We start from the raw sequence: 17,979 nt of genomic DNA on the forward strand, positions 1-17,979 counted from the left end.
TTTTTTCGGCGCGAAGTGGATTTCAGGTGCGGGAAAACATGTGGTAAGAAAGAAATTCACCGAGCCAAGAGCGGTCACCATGACGTAAAACTCTCGCAACGGTGAAACGAATCGATGAGAAGACTAATTATTATTTAAAGCTCATGAACATGGCGGCGGATACGATAACGACGAAGCGGGATCGGATCGCATGCTGCTTCTGCGTTCTGCTCCCATTCTCACTGCATCTTCGCTCCCGAACTTTTCGCGGTTACGGCTCGGATATTCGTGCTTCCTTCTCCGAGTCTTAAATCGTCCGGAGTGTTGTGTTCTGTAAGAACAGCAGAACTCGGCTCGCCAGAGGCAATAATGCTTCGCTGACTGAGTGTTTCTTCTATCTCACGTGAAGAAAAACAGAAAAACTGATTGGACAAGGGTGTTCACTGCTCAGGTCTGAACATGTTTTTGACCACGTACCGATTTCAAGCATAAAAATTGGCGTTCTGAACGGTTTTCAGAAAGCGATGCCCAGAAAATACTGCAGGTCGAGACGTCCGATCGAGGGGAGCCGTAGCGCTTGATTCCGAAGTTTAAAGAATGAGTACGGGGCGGATGGCCGCTTTTCTTCCCCCATGAAGTGGAACAGAGTGGGTCTCATTATTCTTCCGAGAGGTCAGCAGTCCTTGTCAACGCTATCAGATTCGAAATCGAATCCGGGATGACATGCCCAACGGAAACATCGCGCTGGAATTCCCCACTTGACGATTTGCCCGAGATGTTGTCACCCGTCAGACCAAAACATAGGCGGCGGACGGATCCAGGGAGCAAATTTATCCGGGCGTATAGGAGCCAGGAATGCACGGGAATGTCGCTCCTGATTCGACCATCGTTGCTTCTTTGAGTGAAGTCTACAGAATTGAATGCCTCTTCCCCTAATGAACGCCGGACGCGCGAAACCTCGATTTCGCTTCCCAGAATTCAGCTGGCCCGTTCTCCAGCTCCCTATAAGCTCACGAGGTTTTCTGTGCCGTTCTGGGAAAGATACCGAGATTCTAAACAGCTGACCGCTTCGCAGTGCGCGGTCCTTCAGCAGCTCCCTCTCTCCTATCGAAGAATCCCAAACACGCACGAGGAGGCGAACACTGTGTCCTGGTTAGGCGATTCATAACAGTCGAACTCGCGCGTCCACAGCGTGAGAGCGCAAACCCAAGAAAAAGGTGATTCTAGCTTTAAACTTCGTCCATTAGCAAGTCAGGATGCGGAATATCATTGAAGAGTTCCTCCGACCACAATCACCTGTGTGGCCGGAGGTCAAGCTTTTTTTGAGTTTGTGTAAGACCGGTGCCCAAACGCTTCCCATGGAAGTGCAAGTGGCGAATATTATGAACGTCCGCAGAGGATTGAAGAGGTTGAGTCGTATACGCGGTGACGATGATCCTCTGGAGGTCCAAGCTTTATTTCAATGGATAAACGATCGATGTGAAATCGCTGGCGCGTTTTGTCTCCAGAGATTGAAGATCGGACATCAGGTATGTTGAACGAACTCTTTAGAACGAACCCCATGCCGAGAGGAGCTGGTGTCCATCCGGGGATTGGAGAAAACTCGCGGGAGAGCTTCGCTCCCTGGTCGGGGTACCGAGATGAAGCTCGAACAGTCGGCTGACCGGTCTGATTTCCAGGTCAGCTGGATATGTGCCTTGTTGGCAAGTATCGCTCGTATCCGACAATTTTTCTTTGAAGTCCTAGAGAAGATGAAGAGCAGAAGCGCGAAGCGAAAGCTGGACTCTGTAGATACGGGAACCCCTCTGGACAGAAGCGCCTTCAACAAAATTCGGAAAACCTCCGATGACCGAGTCCGTGAGTATTGGGTCGGAGTTTCCTTGGCGGAAGAGGAGCGACGGAGCCGGACCGATCCGCTCGACCTTGAGCACTGAGTGATTCAGTCAGCGTTTTGTAACGTGTCGTTCGCGGGGTCCATCCGAGATCAATCGTGAACAGAACGCGGATCCTCCATGTACTGTACTGTACTGTAGGCCGAAATCTTGGATCCGAGATCGCCGCGCCGGTTCTTTTGGCCCTTCGTGCTTTGCAAGAACTGTGCCGACTATCCCGATGCGGGCTGTCTACCACGCCCATACATTTCACTCCGGGAAGGTCCCCCTGTCCCTCCATTATGAGCCGGGATTCCCCGTTGCGGGCGACCTCGATGAAGGCCGGGGAGGAACAAAAGCCCCGCCGTATTTCGTTTGCTCACCGCATGAAATCAGCGTTCTGATCATGAGACTTCGGAGGCATTAGAGCTCGTCAAAATCGACTCCTGGTTTCGCACTAAATGACTGGCCCTTCAACCGCAGCTCCGACGGCCCCCTCAACTCCCACGGACTCGCTAAAAATCGAAGCTTCATGTACCCAGAGGACGACATGCGAAGCCGCGAGAAAACACACATCAGCATTAGCGGCGCAATCGAGTGAGCCGTTGGATTCACGGCGTCGCGAATCGAAAACAGGAGATGGATCCGAGAGAACCAACGACATCGCAGCCGTGAAAAAACACCCACTAATGGTCAAACTGAAAACCGACATCAAGAACTTGATAGACGCTCATACGGATGCTGACAAAAAAGCCTCACTGAAGAAAGTTTACGGTATCGCACTCAAGAGATCTCTAGCTCTGCCTGTGACAGATGAGAGCATCAAGAAAATTTATAAACTCGCCATGAGAAAAGCAAGATCGTATTGCGAGTGAAGATACCACCTCACCGGATTCCAGTCAGAACGCACTGGAACCGATTGTCCTCGCCAGGGGTTCCCCGTCGGGGATTGTTCGAATAGTTCATTGTTAAGGCTGGGAATAATTCACGGCATTTTTCCCGAAAATTCACGGCAATTCTCACCCCCCATTGACTTCCTATGGAGGATCGCCTGAGAATACCGTGAAAATTCACGGCTTTTGGCGCGATCGCGTCAACTTCCCAGCCCTATTCATTGTATCTGCATCCAAATTACTTGTTGATTATCGCTTGCCATGGAGTCGGTGGAAGGGCTATGCGATAGCGAATAAAGTCAGGCAGAGGTCACTATGCTCGACGAGGTTCAAGTTCTCCCAGTGATAATTGAAAGGAGGAGTCGGCGCCGCGATTCTCTCCTCCCGGAGTCGGGAGGACTCTTTCTTGAGGGAAAGCAGAATTCAGTGCAAAATCAAGCAAACCCTGATTAGGTAGCGACTCTTTCGATGTAAAGTGTACATTATATGTATGTAGATACTATCTACAGATAGCGTGGTATCGCACAAGCCTAGGTGTTGTTTTGGAATCGAAAAGAGCGACCTCTTTGTCGATTTCTCTGGTGGTAGAAGAATAAATGAGTCCGTCGCCAAGGAAGCGCTCTCAAGGTTTCCCTTTCGATTTTTGAATGCGAGAAATACGGAGGAGGCCAACGTTTCACGTGGGAGCTGAAGATTCTTTCTCCCTTGAAGGTCGTGCGACTCGAACATGGGTCTCTTTCTGGAGAGAATCGTCCCAGTGATCGGCATCCTGGGCATACCCATGGCTTGGTATGGGTTCCAAAAGGTAGGAAATGGTCAAGGCTCCTCCCAAATCTACCGGCTAATCAATCGAGACTCATTCGAGAGTTTTGGAATTAACAACAGCCTCGCTTTTTCCGCGCCCCATCTGATGCTTTTCTCTTTTCTGAGCTCAGGCGTTTGTACCAGGAGAGGCGCACCCGATGGTGGAGACAATGGACGCTTTCTTCATGAAACTGGGGATCATCCAGGCGGACGAAAGCAAAAAAGAAGACAAGACCTCGCAGACCCGAAATTAGCTTGCCATAGGAATTCAATAAAGACTATATTTCAACAGCGATCATTCTCTGCCAAAGGAGTGGGAATCAATCAGATTGATACCCGTTCGTACTCCCTCTGTGACGCAACTTCCTTTCTCTGCGGAGTGGGAAAAATTTTCGCCGCCCTAAGGGATGGGGTCTCTGCATATTCGATATGCGCGATGCACCTCTAGGTATTACACATTCTCAGGAGGGTCCGGGCATTTACGGGGAATGTATCACAGTGCGTTTGAAACGAATGAATTCCCGATCGCTGCTCGCCGGGACCCTACAAAGGAGCGGATGATGCATATATTGAGCGTTTAATGAGAGAGAGGTCCGGTGTGTCAGAAGTTTACATCGAGAGGATCTCTTAGCTGGCTTAAGCACGTTCGCCTTCTCCCAACAAATTCCGTACATTACTCGGTAACTGTCGGTCTGGTGAGGAGCGTGCGCAGCATGCCTCACTCGGGAGCTCCGTCCATTATTTTTTTTCGAAGCGGGATCTGTCGAGAGCGCACTCGCTCCGAATGCTCGATCGGATGGAAAAGCTGACCTGTCATCGAAGCTGAGGATTTTCATGACGGAAGAAGGTAAGAATGGGATCGACGAGGGAGAACGTTCTTGACAGTTCTGATCTCCTGCATGGAGTCAGGAGCTCGAGATCTACATGGAGTTGGTAATTCTCCGCCGCGTGTAGTCAGGACGGAATCGCAAATTTATATGCCAGGACCGAGAGGACTCAAGTCGAACATGAAAGGACCGTAGAGACTCGAGATCGCGAGCTATTCAACTGATGATCGAGCTTCCCGAGTCGTGAGCTTCCTCATCAAGCTCAAGTTACGAACCTCCTCAGGGACTGTTCCCATTTCGACCCTAATAGCCCTCAGACGATGCTCTATTGGAAAGGAGAGACCCCGAGGATCAGATTCGTGGGGATTTCGAGCGGCGTTCTTCTCTGTATGAGAGCCTTGGTCACTCGCTCATGAATAGATTGTATGACCCTTATGAGACTTCCCGGCTTCGTACGAAAGTCTAACAATGTTTTCTGGAGAGCAACCCGTGCCCCTCATGATCGGAGACAAATCCTTTTATAACGATGGACGAAACTGTTCGCGTGCCATTTCCAGCCACTCGATAGATATTCCGAACTCGAGTCCTCTCCAGGGGATTCCCAGGAAGCTCAGCCAGACCGTCGAGGCTCCTTCGCCCTTCATTACTCCCGCTGGCATTCACTACGAGCTCGTCGATGCACACGTAATCTCGCCTTGAAGGTTGTTTTGGAACGTCGATTGCCTGTGCAGCTCCAAGCCTCTCGAACAATTACGGTCCTTGCTGAGCTTTCATGATGGATGTATTCACCGTGAACATCCGGTACATCTTGGAGGATATCCTTTCGAATGAGAGGAAGTTTTTCTCCATGAACAATATTCCTGATACGGAGAGGAGGCTCCCATGCCATAATTCTACTCTTCCTTTGGCCACATGAAGTGTGAGGCTGAATTCGCAGATTTTTGGGGAGGAAATCTGTGTCGGCGATTAGGAGTGCTGCAAACGAGTTTCGGCCTATGGAAGCGGTTGGAAGTGGAGAGGCTAGGTAGAGAGGCAGGATGCGTGGGCTTCTCTACGGAACAATGGTTTTGACTGATTTTCCTCAGGTGCCGGGGAATTCTCGAGCTTCTCCTCACTTCCACCAGTCTGGATATTTACTGTCGAGCCTATCTAACCCGGGCGCCCCATCCGAGACGGAGAAGCGAAAGGAGGAATGCCTAGGAGCAGAACCGAAGATTCAGACTGTGAGAGTTTCGTAGAGAGCTTCTTGTTGATTTTGATTTTCCCAATAACTGCGACGGCGGATCGCAGCGCGCGGAAAAAGCGGAATGGAAAACTTCGCCACGATCAACGCGATGCTTGCGAGCTGAACACGGTGCCGGAGAGCGACCAATCAGCGACTATGCGATTTTCATCAATATTGATGGCTGAGTCCACAGTACATCCAATTTGATTTTCGCTTCTAAAGTGCCGGAGAGTGTCGACTCCATACCCTCGATGCTAACAGATTGAGCTATCTGCGAAAGCGTGAATGTTGCGCCCGGGCTCGCCTCGATCGCAGCGAAATCTAACAGGTCTACCCTGGGCGTCGACGGAAACTATTACGTCGGAATCATCGGAGTTTCGTCGACCAGATCCCTGCCGACTCGAACGCTCTCGTCTTGAATTCGATGGATTGCTATATGTCTAGGTACAGTTCACTCTTCGCGCTACAGCAGTCGAGTTCTCCGAGGCTTTTAAGCTCTACGAACATTCAAGTCGAGGATCTGAGGGCTTGAACTCCTGTCTGGTGCTTACGACAGCGGTTTCGGATCGCCCGCGATTTATCCCGACTCTCGAACGTTGCCGACCGACGAAGTCAAGCTCCCCGTCTTTTTGTCCGGAATAATTACTATACGATGAGAAATTGGAACCCGCTCAATCGACCACCCTTGGAACCTATTCTTAGAGAAGGATTAAAAGCTTCAGCTTTCCCGATCTCGGACGCTGCAATGTGCGCGCCACTCGACTACTTAGGCGGTCGCATTTTCTATGCGGGATGAGGGAAGTTGACCGAGGAGTAAAGCGAGTAGTACCGGCTCAATTACAAAGACGGTATCCTTGAATGCGCTTGAGATTCTCATTCGTGGCAATAACCGGCCGAAAGACTTGCTCGAGAGACTTGCTCAAATGATCTTGAGCTCTCTTCCGGAGGATTATTCACATGATGACGCGAGTAGACTGCGTCCGAATAATGAATGAATCGATGGATGATTGACTACTCGCTCCTCCGTAATCATCGGGCGCTTGGACAGTGTTCCACTCGGCATCAGTGTGAGTGAGACCTTGTAATCGGCCCTCCGAGCAAGTCCCGGGACCGACTCAGTAATCGATATCGGCAGCGACGGCGAGGGGTTCTTCGGGATTGAGCCGGAGAAGCCGAGCACAATCGACGACCATCATTCGAACTGGGGACGAGTAACCCAATCGAGCCCCTCTATACCGAAAACTGGAATCTCCGATTCCGAAAAGAATGTACACAGGAGGATGTGTTGTATTCACAATAATCAATCGACACTTGTTCGACGCGGTATCGTTTCTTCCTTGATTGAAGAGGTACATATCACTGTCAATCTCAGTGGGCCGCTGCGGAGGATCCTTGGAGTCGACCATGCCTTTCGAGTGGACCCTCGTAAGTGCGAGCTGACACAAGTCGCGCCCAGACAATGTATCAAGTCGCGCTGTGTCGCATAACTTTCCCCGTAAGTAGGGTCGGTCAGTCAAGCAGCTAGCGAGGGCTATTCCTCTGCCTGAGAGACGAGAGGAGCTACACACGGCTATCAACATGCAGCAGGAAGAGGGGCGGGGAGGAGGAGAATCGTATCTGCCTTTCAGAACGATGTGACAAAATGTCACGCCAATTGATTGACTGGGATCTCGTTTATTATCCGAATGCCATGCTGGGCATTTATTCGTTTTCCCCAAGCCCGCTTGCCGGGCCTTCGCTCTCGCGTTGCTGGGGCCGCACGCCACGGAGACGAGCGGAACATGATATCCGTGCTCCTTGGGGCCTGTGATCCTGGGAGACACGGGAAGGTTCCTTCCCGAGCTTCAAGATCGACGGAATCTTCTTTCTACGTTCCGGGTCGAGTCTGCTTATCTCAGAAGCAAGCGGAGGCGTGATTACGGAACACGCTTTCGGAAATATTTCGAGAATCGGATCTTTTGTGAGTCCCTCCGGTCGGTCGCCTATGTCCGGGCTGGTCAGGGTCACGACAAAGCCACAGGAAGAAATATTGTCCCTCAAAACTCAGTTGCCGTCCTGGTGACTCCAAGTGTTGATATACGACCTTTCTTCCTGAGATTTTGGTCCTCAGCCAACAGTCACCGCGACCGTTCCTGTGCTCAGCATCAGCATCGCCGTCCACCGCTGAAGAAAATGAGCCGTGCCCCGATGGGTGCCTATTTGTCCGAAACCCCACCATTCGTTCGATCAGGGCTCTTGAGGTAAGACGATTCACAGATAGCACAGTTGTATTTTCTATTTTCTCATCGCCGATCCGAATGTTACACACCGTAACACCGACTTCTGGCGACCAGCATGACTTTGTACTTTCCTCTTTCCTCCTTTGTTCTCCTGGAACCCTTACGCTCTTTAATGGATATCGCGAGAGTACCCTCATCATCGGGTAGCATCATCGAATACAGATGAGAATGGGAGCATTCACCAGAGAATCCCATCCGCAGAGTAGAATCTCATCGGGTATACGTGGAGGACCTCCTACGTTTTCGTGGTAAGCGATCAGAAGCGACATCGATGATCGAAGCCATTCGAGAGCAACGGTATCGAAATTGAGAAATAAACCAGACCGAGATGTCGCGTCAGTCTACTTTAATTGAGAACCCAATACGACCCGACTCTCTCAAGTGCATGAATCGTAAGTATTCTCATGGAATAGGGGGCTCGAGCACTCTCTTAGGCGAGAAATTCGGACTCACGATCGAGGATCAATTTTTCCGGGCGTTTTTCGCTGAGAATTTTCCTCGATTGAGGTAATTCCAGAAGGACACAGCTGACAGCGCAAATTCCGAATTCTCTCTGCAGAAGATTATGGTTCATTTGTGCATTCTGTCTCTATGATGTGTCCGGATAGAGGTCACTCATGTGTATGCGACGCGGCACACTTCTAGTCATGAGATGAGTGGCCAGCCGTGCTAGAAAACGGGGGAAACCTCTGCGGCCGTCCCGCGGAAAAGAAAATTGGAGATGACGGCTCTTCTCCCAATGAGTGGCTTAAAGAGTTATTTCTGGCGTGCGGTTAGCTCCTCACGATCTAGGAAACCAGGTCTATTCCATAGCGGGAGGAAATCTGGTCCCGATGGGCCTTCTGAGTGCGCCAGTTCGACGGGGATGACTAGGGCACAAGTCAAGAAGATGCCGACATTAATTGAAGGGTTTGAACATCTGCTTGCGGGTCTCTGAGGCTTGGGAGAGACGCTCTCGAATCGTCCATTCATCTGATTGGGTAGGTGGTCGGAGCCAGAAGCGCGCGACGCGAATTCGCGTTCAGGAGGAAAATCTGACTGGCGGTGCGTGGCGAATCCCTTTTTTAAGTCCTGCATACGGACGCGAGGGAATGTTCATTCGGAGTGGGGCCGCCGAGAGGGAGGTCTCCGTGCAGAGTAGCATCCGGGTTCCGGAGGACTGAACTCAGTCATTCGAAGGTCTCCTTCAATTTCGGGTTCAGCGTCATTCGACACCGCGGGCCAATGATGAGAGCTCAGCGGAACCAGCCCCACGCGATCGCTCATTGATAGCGATTGCGAAAAGCTTATTCAAGAGTTTGGCCGAGTTTCCACTCTCCACCGACTCTCCGGTCAGAGACCCGGGCTGAGACGGTGGTGCTTGAATCGCATTGTGCTTCCGTGCGGGCGGATGATCAGTTGTTGTTCCCTCACACACTCTTTCGCTCGTTCATCCCGTAGTTCGTGCGATTGTTCTCTGTGAATCAGTTTCAAGCAGGATGTCGGAATTATTCAGACATAGGCATTTGTACTTGTTCCACAATTTCTGGGGTAAGTGAATTCTGAAGGAAGAAGCCCGCTCAGGATCTCACCAGCAGGAGCCCTAGAACTAGCCCTGAGTGGATATCGAGCTCACGCCCGCAATTCACTGCGAAGAGCAGTGCTCGGGATTGATTCTTTGCTTTGCGAAATTCCGTCGTTCCCTCGGTTCGGCAGAGAAGTCGATGCGGAATGTGCGAGAGAAAAATCCCTCCGTCAGGGTATAACTCCTCGTTCAGTTTCCGCTGAGCAAATCTCCGCCGAGTGTAATCCGATAGGGGCTTACGGCATGGTGTATATCTTGCTAAACCAACTTGTACGGAGCTTTTTCTGCGTGCTCTTCACTGAAGGATTCCGATATTCAGTCAAGACGACAGCGGGAGAGACAGCGAACAAGTTGCCATTCACCGAGCCACTTTCCTATCCTTCCGAGAAGACTCTGTACTCGGTCGGCTTCTGGTTGGGACGAACGCGCTAGAGCTCTCCTAGGTTTACCAGATCGTCAACATCGAGACTGCTACTACTAGATGTGTGCGCTATGCCCCGGCCGCTTCGTTCGCCTTTCGCTGTATGTTCATATCAGCAATAATCGCCCTTTGAATGAATTTCTTGTTCCCCATCTCGATACCTCGGCAAACCGATAATCGCCAGATAATTCTCCCGCGGAGATAATCGGGATTTTCATCGATTCGAATGGTCGAGAAATTCAGGGAATGCCCAAAATCTAGAGCAGTAGATCAATTAATAGGTCGATCTGTGACCCAGACCGTAAGCATCGAGACTGGAGAATTATTGCGAAAACACGAGAGCTCTGCGTGGTTGAGCGCATCCGCCGTTGGTGGAAGAGACGAGTCAGCGTATTGTGCCCGAGACCGGGCTATTCTGTTTCCCTATTTCCTGCCTAACAAGTCCCCCCGCAGCTCTTCCTTACACATATACGCACATTCATATGTAGGTAGACAAAACAAAGGAAATGACGTGTAGACGTATTGCGAGGCCCCCATAAAGTCCTCAATAAGGTTGACAGCTTGTAAACGCTTGTCGTCTGTTCCCCCGGTCATCTCAATCTCTTTCTTGCCCATCTACAGCAGGGCCGAGAGAAAAACAGCCTGCGGCTGATCAATCGAAACAGGCACTCTCTGCCTGTATATCATCGATCCTACGCCCTGAGAACGAGATATCCGCGCCGATGGAACTGATTTATCGTGAGCTTATCGGGAAATATCCTCTCTACAGATCAGAACAAAGATGGCATCTTGTCCTGGGAAGATTTCAACACACTGGCGGAATACTACACCATGGTTCAAAGGAAGGGGAAGCTAGAGAAGGATGTCTACGAGCGATGGAAGTCCATTCTCGAGAAGTGGTGGAATGAACTCACCATGCACGCCGATTACAACAAGGTAGAAGAGTGCACTTGCACCGGATGATTATTTCGAGAATTTGTCTTCGTGTAGGTACGGAAACTTTCCGATTGCTCTTAGTCGAGAAAACCTGGTGCCCGGCCCGGGGAATTCCTTCGAGGGAGGAGCCGACACGAGCATCCGTCTTGCTCGCTCAAAATATTTGGGAGAACAATAAAAACATTCGTCGTCGCCGCCGAAGTAGAATCTTCGCGTAGTTTGTCGCGAGTACCCAACACCAGCTGACATTCAGGAAGAGTGTTTCCCGCGGACCTCTGTAATGAGGTCAAATGCCAACAGCTGACCGCTCGTCTGATATATGAACCCACTCTAGAGTCACACTCGTTGAGTGACTGACGGAGCTGAAGCCGACGCGGCCAACACCGCAGATATCGTCCCGAGTCACAGCAACACTATGCATTCGTGTAATCAGACGAGGCCGCAGAAATTCATCCGATATCGAAAAACTGCAAATTAAGCCGAACGTTTCCGTCCGGGATCCCTCTCTGCCTCACTATCGGACAATCGCGACGACGACGACAGACAGCGTCTGGGTCCGTATGTTGCGATCCCTGGACCCGAGTTTTGTTGAATATTTTGCATCGGCGACGCTGTCCGGAATAATCAATGCCGTAAGAACATGAGCCCATTCGCGAGAACGGCGGCACTCTTGGGAGGACGTCGAATTTCAAATCCTCGGTAAAGACTCTCCGGGGAGTGGAGAGGTCCGCTGTTCGCATCGCGTGTTCGCAGAATCCGTCTTGCTCTCGCCGGCGGGGATGAGCTGACGACGGCGCGGCGTCGCCACCACTGAGAATCGGCGAAATCCGCTCGTCTCCTTCTTCTCACCTCTCCGCAGATAAACGAGAGGAACCTGGCGCTGTACTGGAGCAACTATCTCTAAATGCCTGACATCATTCTGTGTTTCCGCAGGATACCGTGGTCGAATTCGATGAATGGATCCGATTCTTCAAGACCATGGGCGAGACCACGAAGGAGTTCAAGGAATTGCCGGATTTTCTGCAGAAGTACACTCATCTACTATTCATGATCATGGATGCCAACAAGGATGGCCTATTCTGCGTGAAGGATTACAAAAAGTACCTGAAAGGTCTTGGGTTGAGCGTCGATCACGCCGACGAGCAGTTCGAATCGATGTTAGACGTAAGTGCATGGATCACGCTCCTTTTTTCCTCCCTGACCTTCGGACGGGTTCGAATGAATGGTGGAGGGAAAATAATGCTCCCGGGCTTTGTCTCATCAAGTCGGAACCTCTGGTTTCCGCGTCGATGGAGCCCTCCGGCGAACTTGTCATGTATCGGCATCGCTTTGCTGGACACAAATGCAGCCTGAAGCCTCAGAATCAGACAGCCGAAGTCGGATAACGTAACGATAGATTGGATTGTACTGATGTAGCATACATGTCCGACCGGTCAGGCTTGATTCGTGCGACTTGCTGTCACTCATTCCTTATTCGACGTTCAGGGCCACGGGAGGAAACGTATTCTTCTTTTCCAGCAAAGTGTACACATATATCCAGTCGGGAGAGAGGTGTCGGAGGCCTTCTTCTCATGAGTGGCTTCCTTTTGTAGGAGCTCGACAAAGCGAATGATAAAGCCATGCCCATTGAGAGCTTCCGGACCCGTGTTTACGAATACTGGACCAAAGATGATCCGAACGTGAAGGGCAAATTCATGTTCGGACCCTTCCAATCTGAGGATCTGCAGGCATTGGAGGCAAAAACCAAGAAGAAATGAAGAAACCACGATTGTTCCTATCTGTATATTGGGTTCGCAGTCCAGACCATCAGCTTACAGTCATTCACTAGTCTAGAGGGAAATTCCCATCGTTCATGATGTCTTCATAATCAGTGGAATAAATCGAGCGCCTTAGAGTATCTGATCTCTGCTAATAATTCACTGAGACAGATCAAGGGTTCGCCAGATACGAATACTTGCGCGGAGCATTTTTCATGTCATAGAGCCGATCGTCGATCTTCAAGGCTTCTGAGATGTATTTATGCATAAATGTTTTGTTGAAAAATTATCCTCTTCCGGATCCGATATCTGGGGATTTTTCGATCGGAGGACAGATATTGTATTTTGTTGGGCTTTTTTCCATTATTCCTCATCTCTACGCCGAGTTTCGACTCGTCTCTGATCTCTCCAGATATCTTGGGTACCCCTCTTTATATCGAGCGAATACTCGTGTGAAGACGAATCGCACATTGAGCGATAGCCGTTGGACCTCCGGGAGACCGGAGCTACCCATCAGACTCGCGCAGGAAGAAAATTATCCGCCTGGGAATAGGGGGCGAGTCTTCGAATATGAGATACCCAGGAGCCAGAGTAATTCTCTGAGCTAGGTCTTCAGAGGACGAATGTCGGTACGGCTCAAACTCCGGTTACGCCATTCCGGCAAGGAGACGATATTGACACCCTTGCTACTATTTCCCGTAGATAATTTCGCTTATGCACGCTTGATAACACACGATGCGGGGAATTCTCGATCGACAATGTCGGATCCGAAGAGCCTCCCCTACTTCTTTTCGTTCCACTCACGGAGAAATTGATATGTCTAAGTCTTCCTTCATCCCTCTTTCGCCCGGAGCTGACTTAAGCTGGTCAGATATTGTTATAAGCCTCTCCATAAATCCGTACGTCAGGCTTTCCGGCCAACTCGCCGATATCCCTCGGGAAGAACTTTCGACGCGTCGAATATAAACTCAGATCGAGGGAGGGAGGTTACCGCGGACATAATCCCCTCGTCATTCCGCGAGCGTATAGATCGGAACCTACGATTCCTCTGCGGTCTCGACGAAGTTTCAAGACATGAGAGCACTCGGGAGGCCCCCCGAGCGGAAGAGACCGATGTTCCCGCCTCCTCGGGTACCGCGAGGGTCTCAATGACGACACTTCAACACTAATCTGTCCGTGCCTCGATTCCCCGTGGAGTCAAGGTGCTAATTGAGCCCCTGGAAAACAAATTTTCTAATGACTTACGTCGCTGACCGCCAGCTCCAAAGCCGGCTTCGCGATGCGGTAGTCGAAGCTTCTCTTGAGACCTTTGCTCATGATGAAAATTGAAACAATTTTCGCGACGAAGCGTCCGTCGCGGGGGTCGTGGAAGCGCACGTCCTCTCTCCAATTCAACATGTGTCTAATGTCCTTGACAAATGTCGAATTTTCCAACGATGTTTCGTCCATGGGATCGCTGTCATTCGTCGACCTCGGATCCAGCTGGAACAAAAAGATATCGAGCCTCATTATAGTGAGATATCGAGCCGGCGTTCCAATGCCACTCGCAGCTTCAGGTTCGAGATTCGTCGGAGCCGCTTTAAACTAGTCGCTGGTTCAGCGAGACTCGGGGCGACAGGGAGCCTAAATTCGGATTCTCCTCGCTTAAGGAACCACGCGGTCCGTGGTGGGCTGCAGTCAACGATAGGCCAGCGCGCCCACGATGGCTCCGAGATATGAGACGGGGCAAACATGCCGCTAGCAGAGTTTGCGATCATTCGGCTAAGCGACAGGAAAGCATATGCCTCTATTGACTCCGTGTCTGTTTGCATCAATGAGACCCCAATCTAGATCTGACGGAATCTTCCCCGCAACCTGATCGGACTGGAAGTTTCGGAATATACAGTCTGGAGGAGTCTCCGAGGATCCTGGAAGCAGTGAGGAATGCTTAAACAGAACAGGGATTCTGAAAGTTTTCAAGAATTGTGCATCCGGAGTGGTACATTGGACTGCAAGCGGCTCGGATGGAATCGTTCTGGGTTCCTACCCGATATTAGACTGACAAGTCAATCCCGATTTCTTCCCCCTTCGAGAATCGAATTTCCTCCTTGAATATTCACCAATCAATGAGCGAATTCCGGCCGTCAGGAGGAACAGTCAGGGGTTTTTCAACTTCAAGGCTCCGTCCTCGCTCGACGACTTCCGCCGAGAATCCTCCAGAGAGCCTCGAATCTTTTTGCGAGATCTGGCAGAGGAAATGGATGTACGAATTTGGCTTTGCCTCACATCCATTCATCGGCTGGGTCCGGAGCAATCTTCGAGGTCCGCCGGAGATCTTCTGACATGAGATGTCATATTCTCTCGATATCAGCCCGGGTTCCGCGGGGTCATCCCGAAGGTTCCGATCAATATAATGAGTTTGAAAAACATTCAGCTCCGTTCTGAAAACGTCCAAGTCGTTCCCTACTCGCCTCGCAAGGATTCCGTCATTGATTCTCGAATGCACGAGTCTTTAGAGCATACAAGTTTTCACAGCGTTCCATGGATTTCCGCGCAGATTGGGAGCGAGCCCGGGAGTGACCAATTCGGATTCAATCGGCTGCTGGATGAACCCCATCGAAGCCGTGTAAAGCAGTGCTGATAGTCATCGTACTCGACCAATATATAATACACCCCTTCTCTTAGGCCGAGATCATGTCGCGTCTCCGTCGCTATTTTACTTTGGAGAAGTTTAAGACTATGTAGGACACAGAGGGAAAGTGATATGATCAAGTTCTCGAAGTGACTGCGAGCGAAGATTCCGATCAGGCTTCCCGGGCCGGGTATGAGGGAGCTGTGCATTTCCCCTCAGGGTTCCGCGAGCGCAGGAGTTGAGAATTGCTGCCTCGAACGCCACAGGATCTGCGGAGAGAAAAACTCCGATCGCTACCTCAGTCAAAGTAAGTTTAGTTCGGAGCGAAAATGAAACTTTCAGGACGTCCCAGGATTTTCTCAGAGGGAAACGAGAGACTCGACGGAAATCCCTTCGGGACCACTTTGCGCTTTCGGAATCGACTGCGATTTAATTGGCGTGTAACGGGACCTCGTCGCCCATCCGTATAGAACTCCCCGACTTTCTCGACTTCGATGCAGAATTGACGCGATTCTTGTTGATCCCAAAACGAAATACTCAATTACGCGGACGACTCGCTGATGGAGCGTATTATAGCCCAAAGGCGGTAACATTTGCCAATATGATCCATATGTTCGCGGACAACAAGTTCGAGGAAGAATGCATATCTCAGAGGCGGCATGTTGTGGACACCGCACCGGCTCGACTTCGAAACAACAAAATCAGCGACGGACTTAATTGGTTCCTCCCTCATCACAGAAATGCACAGTACGCGCTCGATCGTTTCGAACATCGAATCACTCGCGAAATTCTCGAGTTCTAGGAGGCTTCATCGAGAATCAGGTGATGTAATTTACGCTGCGTCGTTGGATTCCCCGAAGATCTCGATCCAAGCGGTGAAGCAGTCTGGGCACGGAGTTGACGGACTCGCCGGAGGTATCTCAGGGTGATTAGGGATACCAAGTTTACGATTGCGGGGATCTCGGTATCTGTCGGCAACCCATTTTTGATCCCATCAACCTCGGTATGAAAACCTGAAGAAGGCGGACGACCCCCGCGCGAGTTTCGGGAAACCTTAAGTCACGTCCACGCTTGAGAACAGATTCGACTCGAGTAAAGCGCTGGCATACGGATTTCGATTTTGAAAGGAAGAATTCCGGCGATATGACGAGGACTAATCTTTGAATATTCTTTACCGTTGAGGCGGATGTCATCGACTCATTTAGATCCAGAGCGAGCGACTTGGTGTTCTTCCCATCGCTGTGGATCACGAACACCGTAGAGGAATGAGAACACCGTGCTCGCCCCTGATTTGTAAACGGAACTGTAGGCGACTCGCCCCGAGGATGACTGCATTCCGGAAAATTCTCATGCGTGAGAGACAGACGGAGAGCTCCGAAGTCCAGCTCCAATGCAACCTCGCTGGTCAACGAGCTTCGTCTGGAGCGTTCTAAGTGGCACGAGAGTCGCAAACAACAATTCGCCTGCTTTTCGTGCAAATTATTCCCAGTTCAGTGAGAATCGCTGTTTTTAGCTCCTGGCTTAAGCATTGTATGGCGTTCGTCGCAGTTAATAATTCCAATTCTCTTTGTCATCTACTCGTCGTCACTGAACTCGCGGAGCGCGACCGAGTGTTCGAAAGGAAAGCGACTGGTCTGACTCCAGGAAACGGAACAAAGCGAATGGGGAGCAGGGGCCTGTTCCATTTGCTTCTCGGAGAGCATTCGGGTGAACTCGTTTCTAGTCGCTGTATTTCTGTACCCTCCCGAATGCTCATTCAAGACTGCTACAAAGAAGTCTGATTGACGCGAGCGGAGTAGTCTCCGACGCATGGGAAAAAGAAACCACAGGACCCAGATAGAGGAATGGATCCACACAGGAAATTCGTTATGCATCCGAATCTGGGAGAAGAGGGTTCGGGACGAATCCCTGCTCCCATTGTAGTAGAATATAGGACGTTGCATTGCTCACAGCGCGTGTCCTGCGAACAGTCGCGCCGGGGATGTTTTTCGTGATGCATCACGCAAACAATCGCGTTCGAGTGACGAGCCGATTTGCATCGTTTAGTTCTCGCGAACAATGAGATTGACGAGTATCCTACGGGACTCAGAGGCAGACAGGAGAGCTGTTTTCTTTTTTCCTGGAGAACTCCGAATCCTAGAATGTTTCCGAGGGTCTCGCTCACGCTCCGTGAAAACACGCCCGCGATAGGGGGTCTCTTTCGGGCCCTTACTCACGGCCTCCGATTAAGTTTCCCGTTGAGTTGAGATTGTTGTTGAATTAGAGGTTCGTGTTCTGATTTTCGTCCAGAGAAACTCGATCCCGGCTGTCAGGTAAATGTGCATTTTCTAGCTCTGATCCTCCGGGGGCGCGTTTGCCCTCTGGGATCGGTCAGCGACAAGAATGCCAGTGACTCAGCTCAGAAAAAAAAAGATGGGGAACCGGGAGAGAGGGAAGAGCACGATTTTCGTGAGGTCCGTAGGGACATTAAGCCCGGAGTCCGCCGCAGGCATCGCCGTGTCTTGCTAAGCCACGAGTACGGCTTTAGATTCTGAGAATCAGAGGGAATTAAATTATCTAAATCCCCACAGTTACCTGAAACCCGCGTGTAACGGCAAAGCTTCGCGATCTCGTGTTTCACACTCTGTACAATGTTCGAATGCGTTTCCGGAGCCAAGTCTCCTCCAGATGTCAAGCAACGTAGTATTCCTCACCACAGATATAATACTCGATAACGGCGAGGTGTCCCGACGCTGAGGGAAGAGCTGGGAAAGAGCTAGCCAGGGAGCCACAGGCAGCGTCTCGGGTCGGCTAATTACGAGAGAAGCAAAAT

The 17,979-nt window shown here is 50.7% G+C and overlaps 3 protein-coding genes across 3 annotated transcripts in view; 2 read left to right on the forward strand and 1 right to left on the reverse strand.

Moving 5' to 3' along the window:
* LOC100900567 (atrial natriuretic peptide receptor 1-like) overlaps positions 1–14,005 on the reverse strand; it is a 31,221-nt gene extending 17,216 nt beyond the window's left edge. Inside the window, exon 1 of the mRNA XM_029112875.1 lies at positions 13,802–14,005. Coding sequence (XP_028968708.1) covers positions 13,802–14,005 — 204 coding nt within the window. The remainder of the gene's footprint in view (positions 1–13,801) is intronic.
* On the forward strand, positions 1,150–3,166 carry LOC100899941 (uncharacterized). Its single transcript, XM_003748266.2, has 3 exons — positions 1,150–1,508; positions 1,659–1,836; positions 2,334–3,166. The coding sequence occupies exons 1-3, from the start codon at positions 1,236–1,238 to the stop codon at positions 2,723–2,725; spliced, it is 843 nt and encodes a 280-aa protein (XP_003748314.1). The 5' UTR covers positions 1,150–1,235; the 3' UTR covers positions 2,726–3,166.
* LOC100900084 (sarcoplasmic calcium-binding proteins I, III, and IV) lies at positions 9,298–12,726 on the forward strand. The gene is made up of 4 exons (XM_003748267.2): positions 9,298–9,408; positions 10,633–10,799; positions 11,733–11,963; positions 12,392–12,726. The coding sequence occupies exons 1-4, from the start codon at positions 9,357–9,359 to the stop codon at positions 12,554–12,556; spliced, it is 615 nt and encodes a 204-aa protein (XP_003748315.1). The 5' UTR covers positions 9,298–9,356; the 3' UTR covers positions 12,557–12,726.
* Positions 14,006–17,979: the final 3,974 nt, after the last annotated feature.

Source organism: Galendromus occidentalis, unplaced genomic scaffold, assembly GCF_000255335.2.
Source record: "Galendromus occidentalis unplaced genomic scaffold, Mocc_1.1 scf7180000077530, whole genome shotgun sequence".
Taxonomy (NCBI): domain Eukaryota; kingdom Metazoa; phylum Arthropoda; class Arachnida; order Mesostigmata; family Phytoseiidae; genus Galendromus; species Galendromus occidentalis.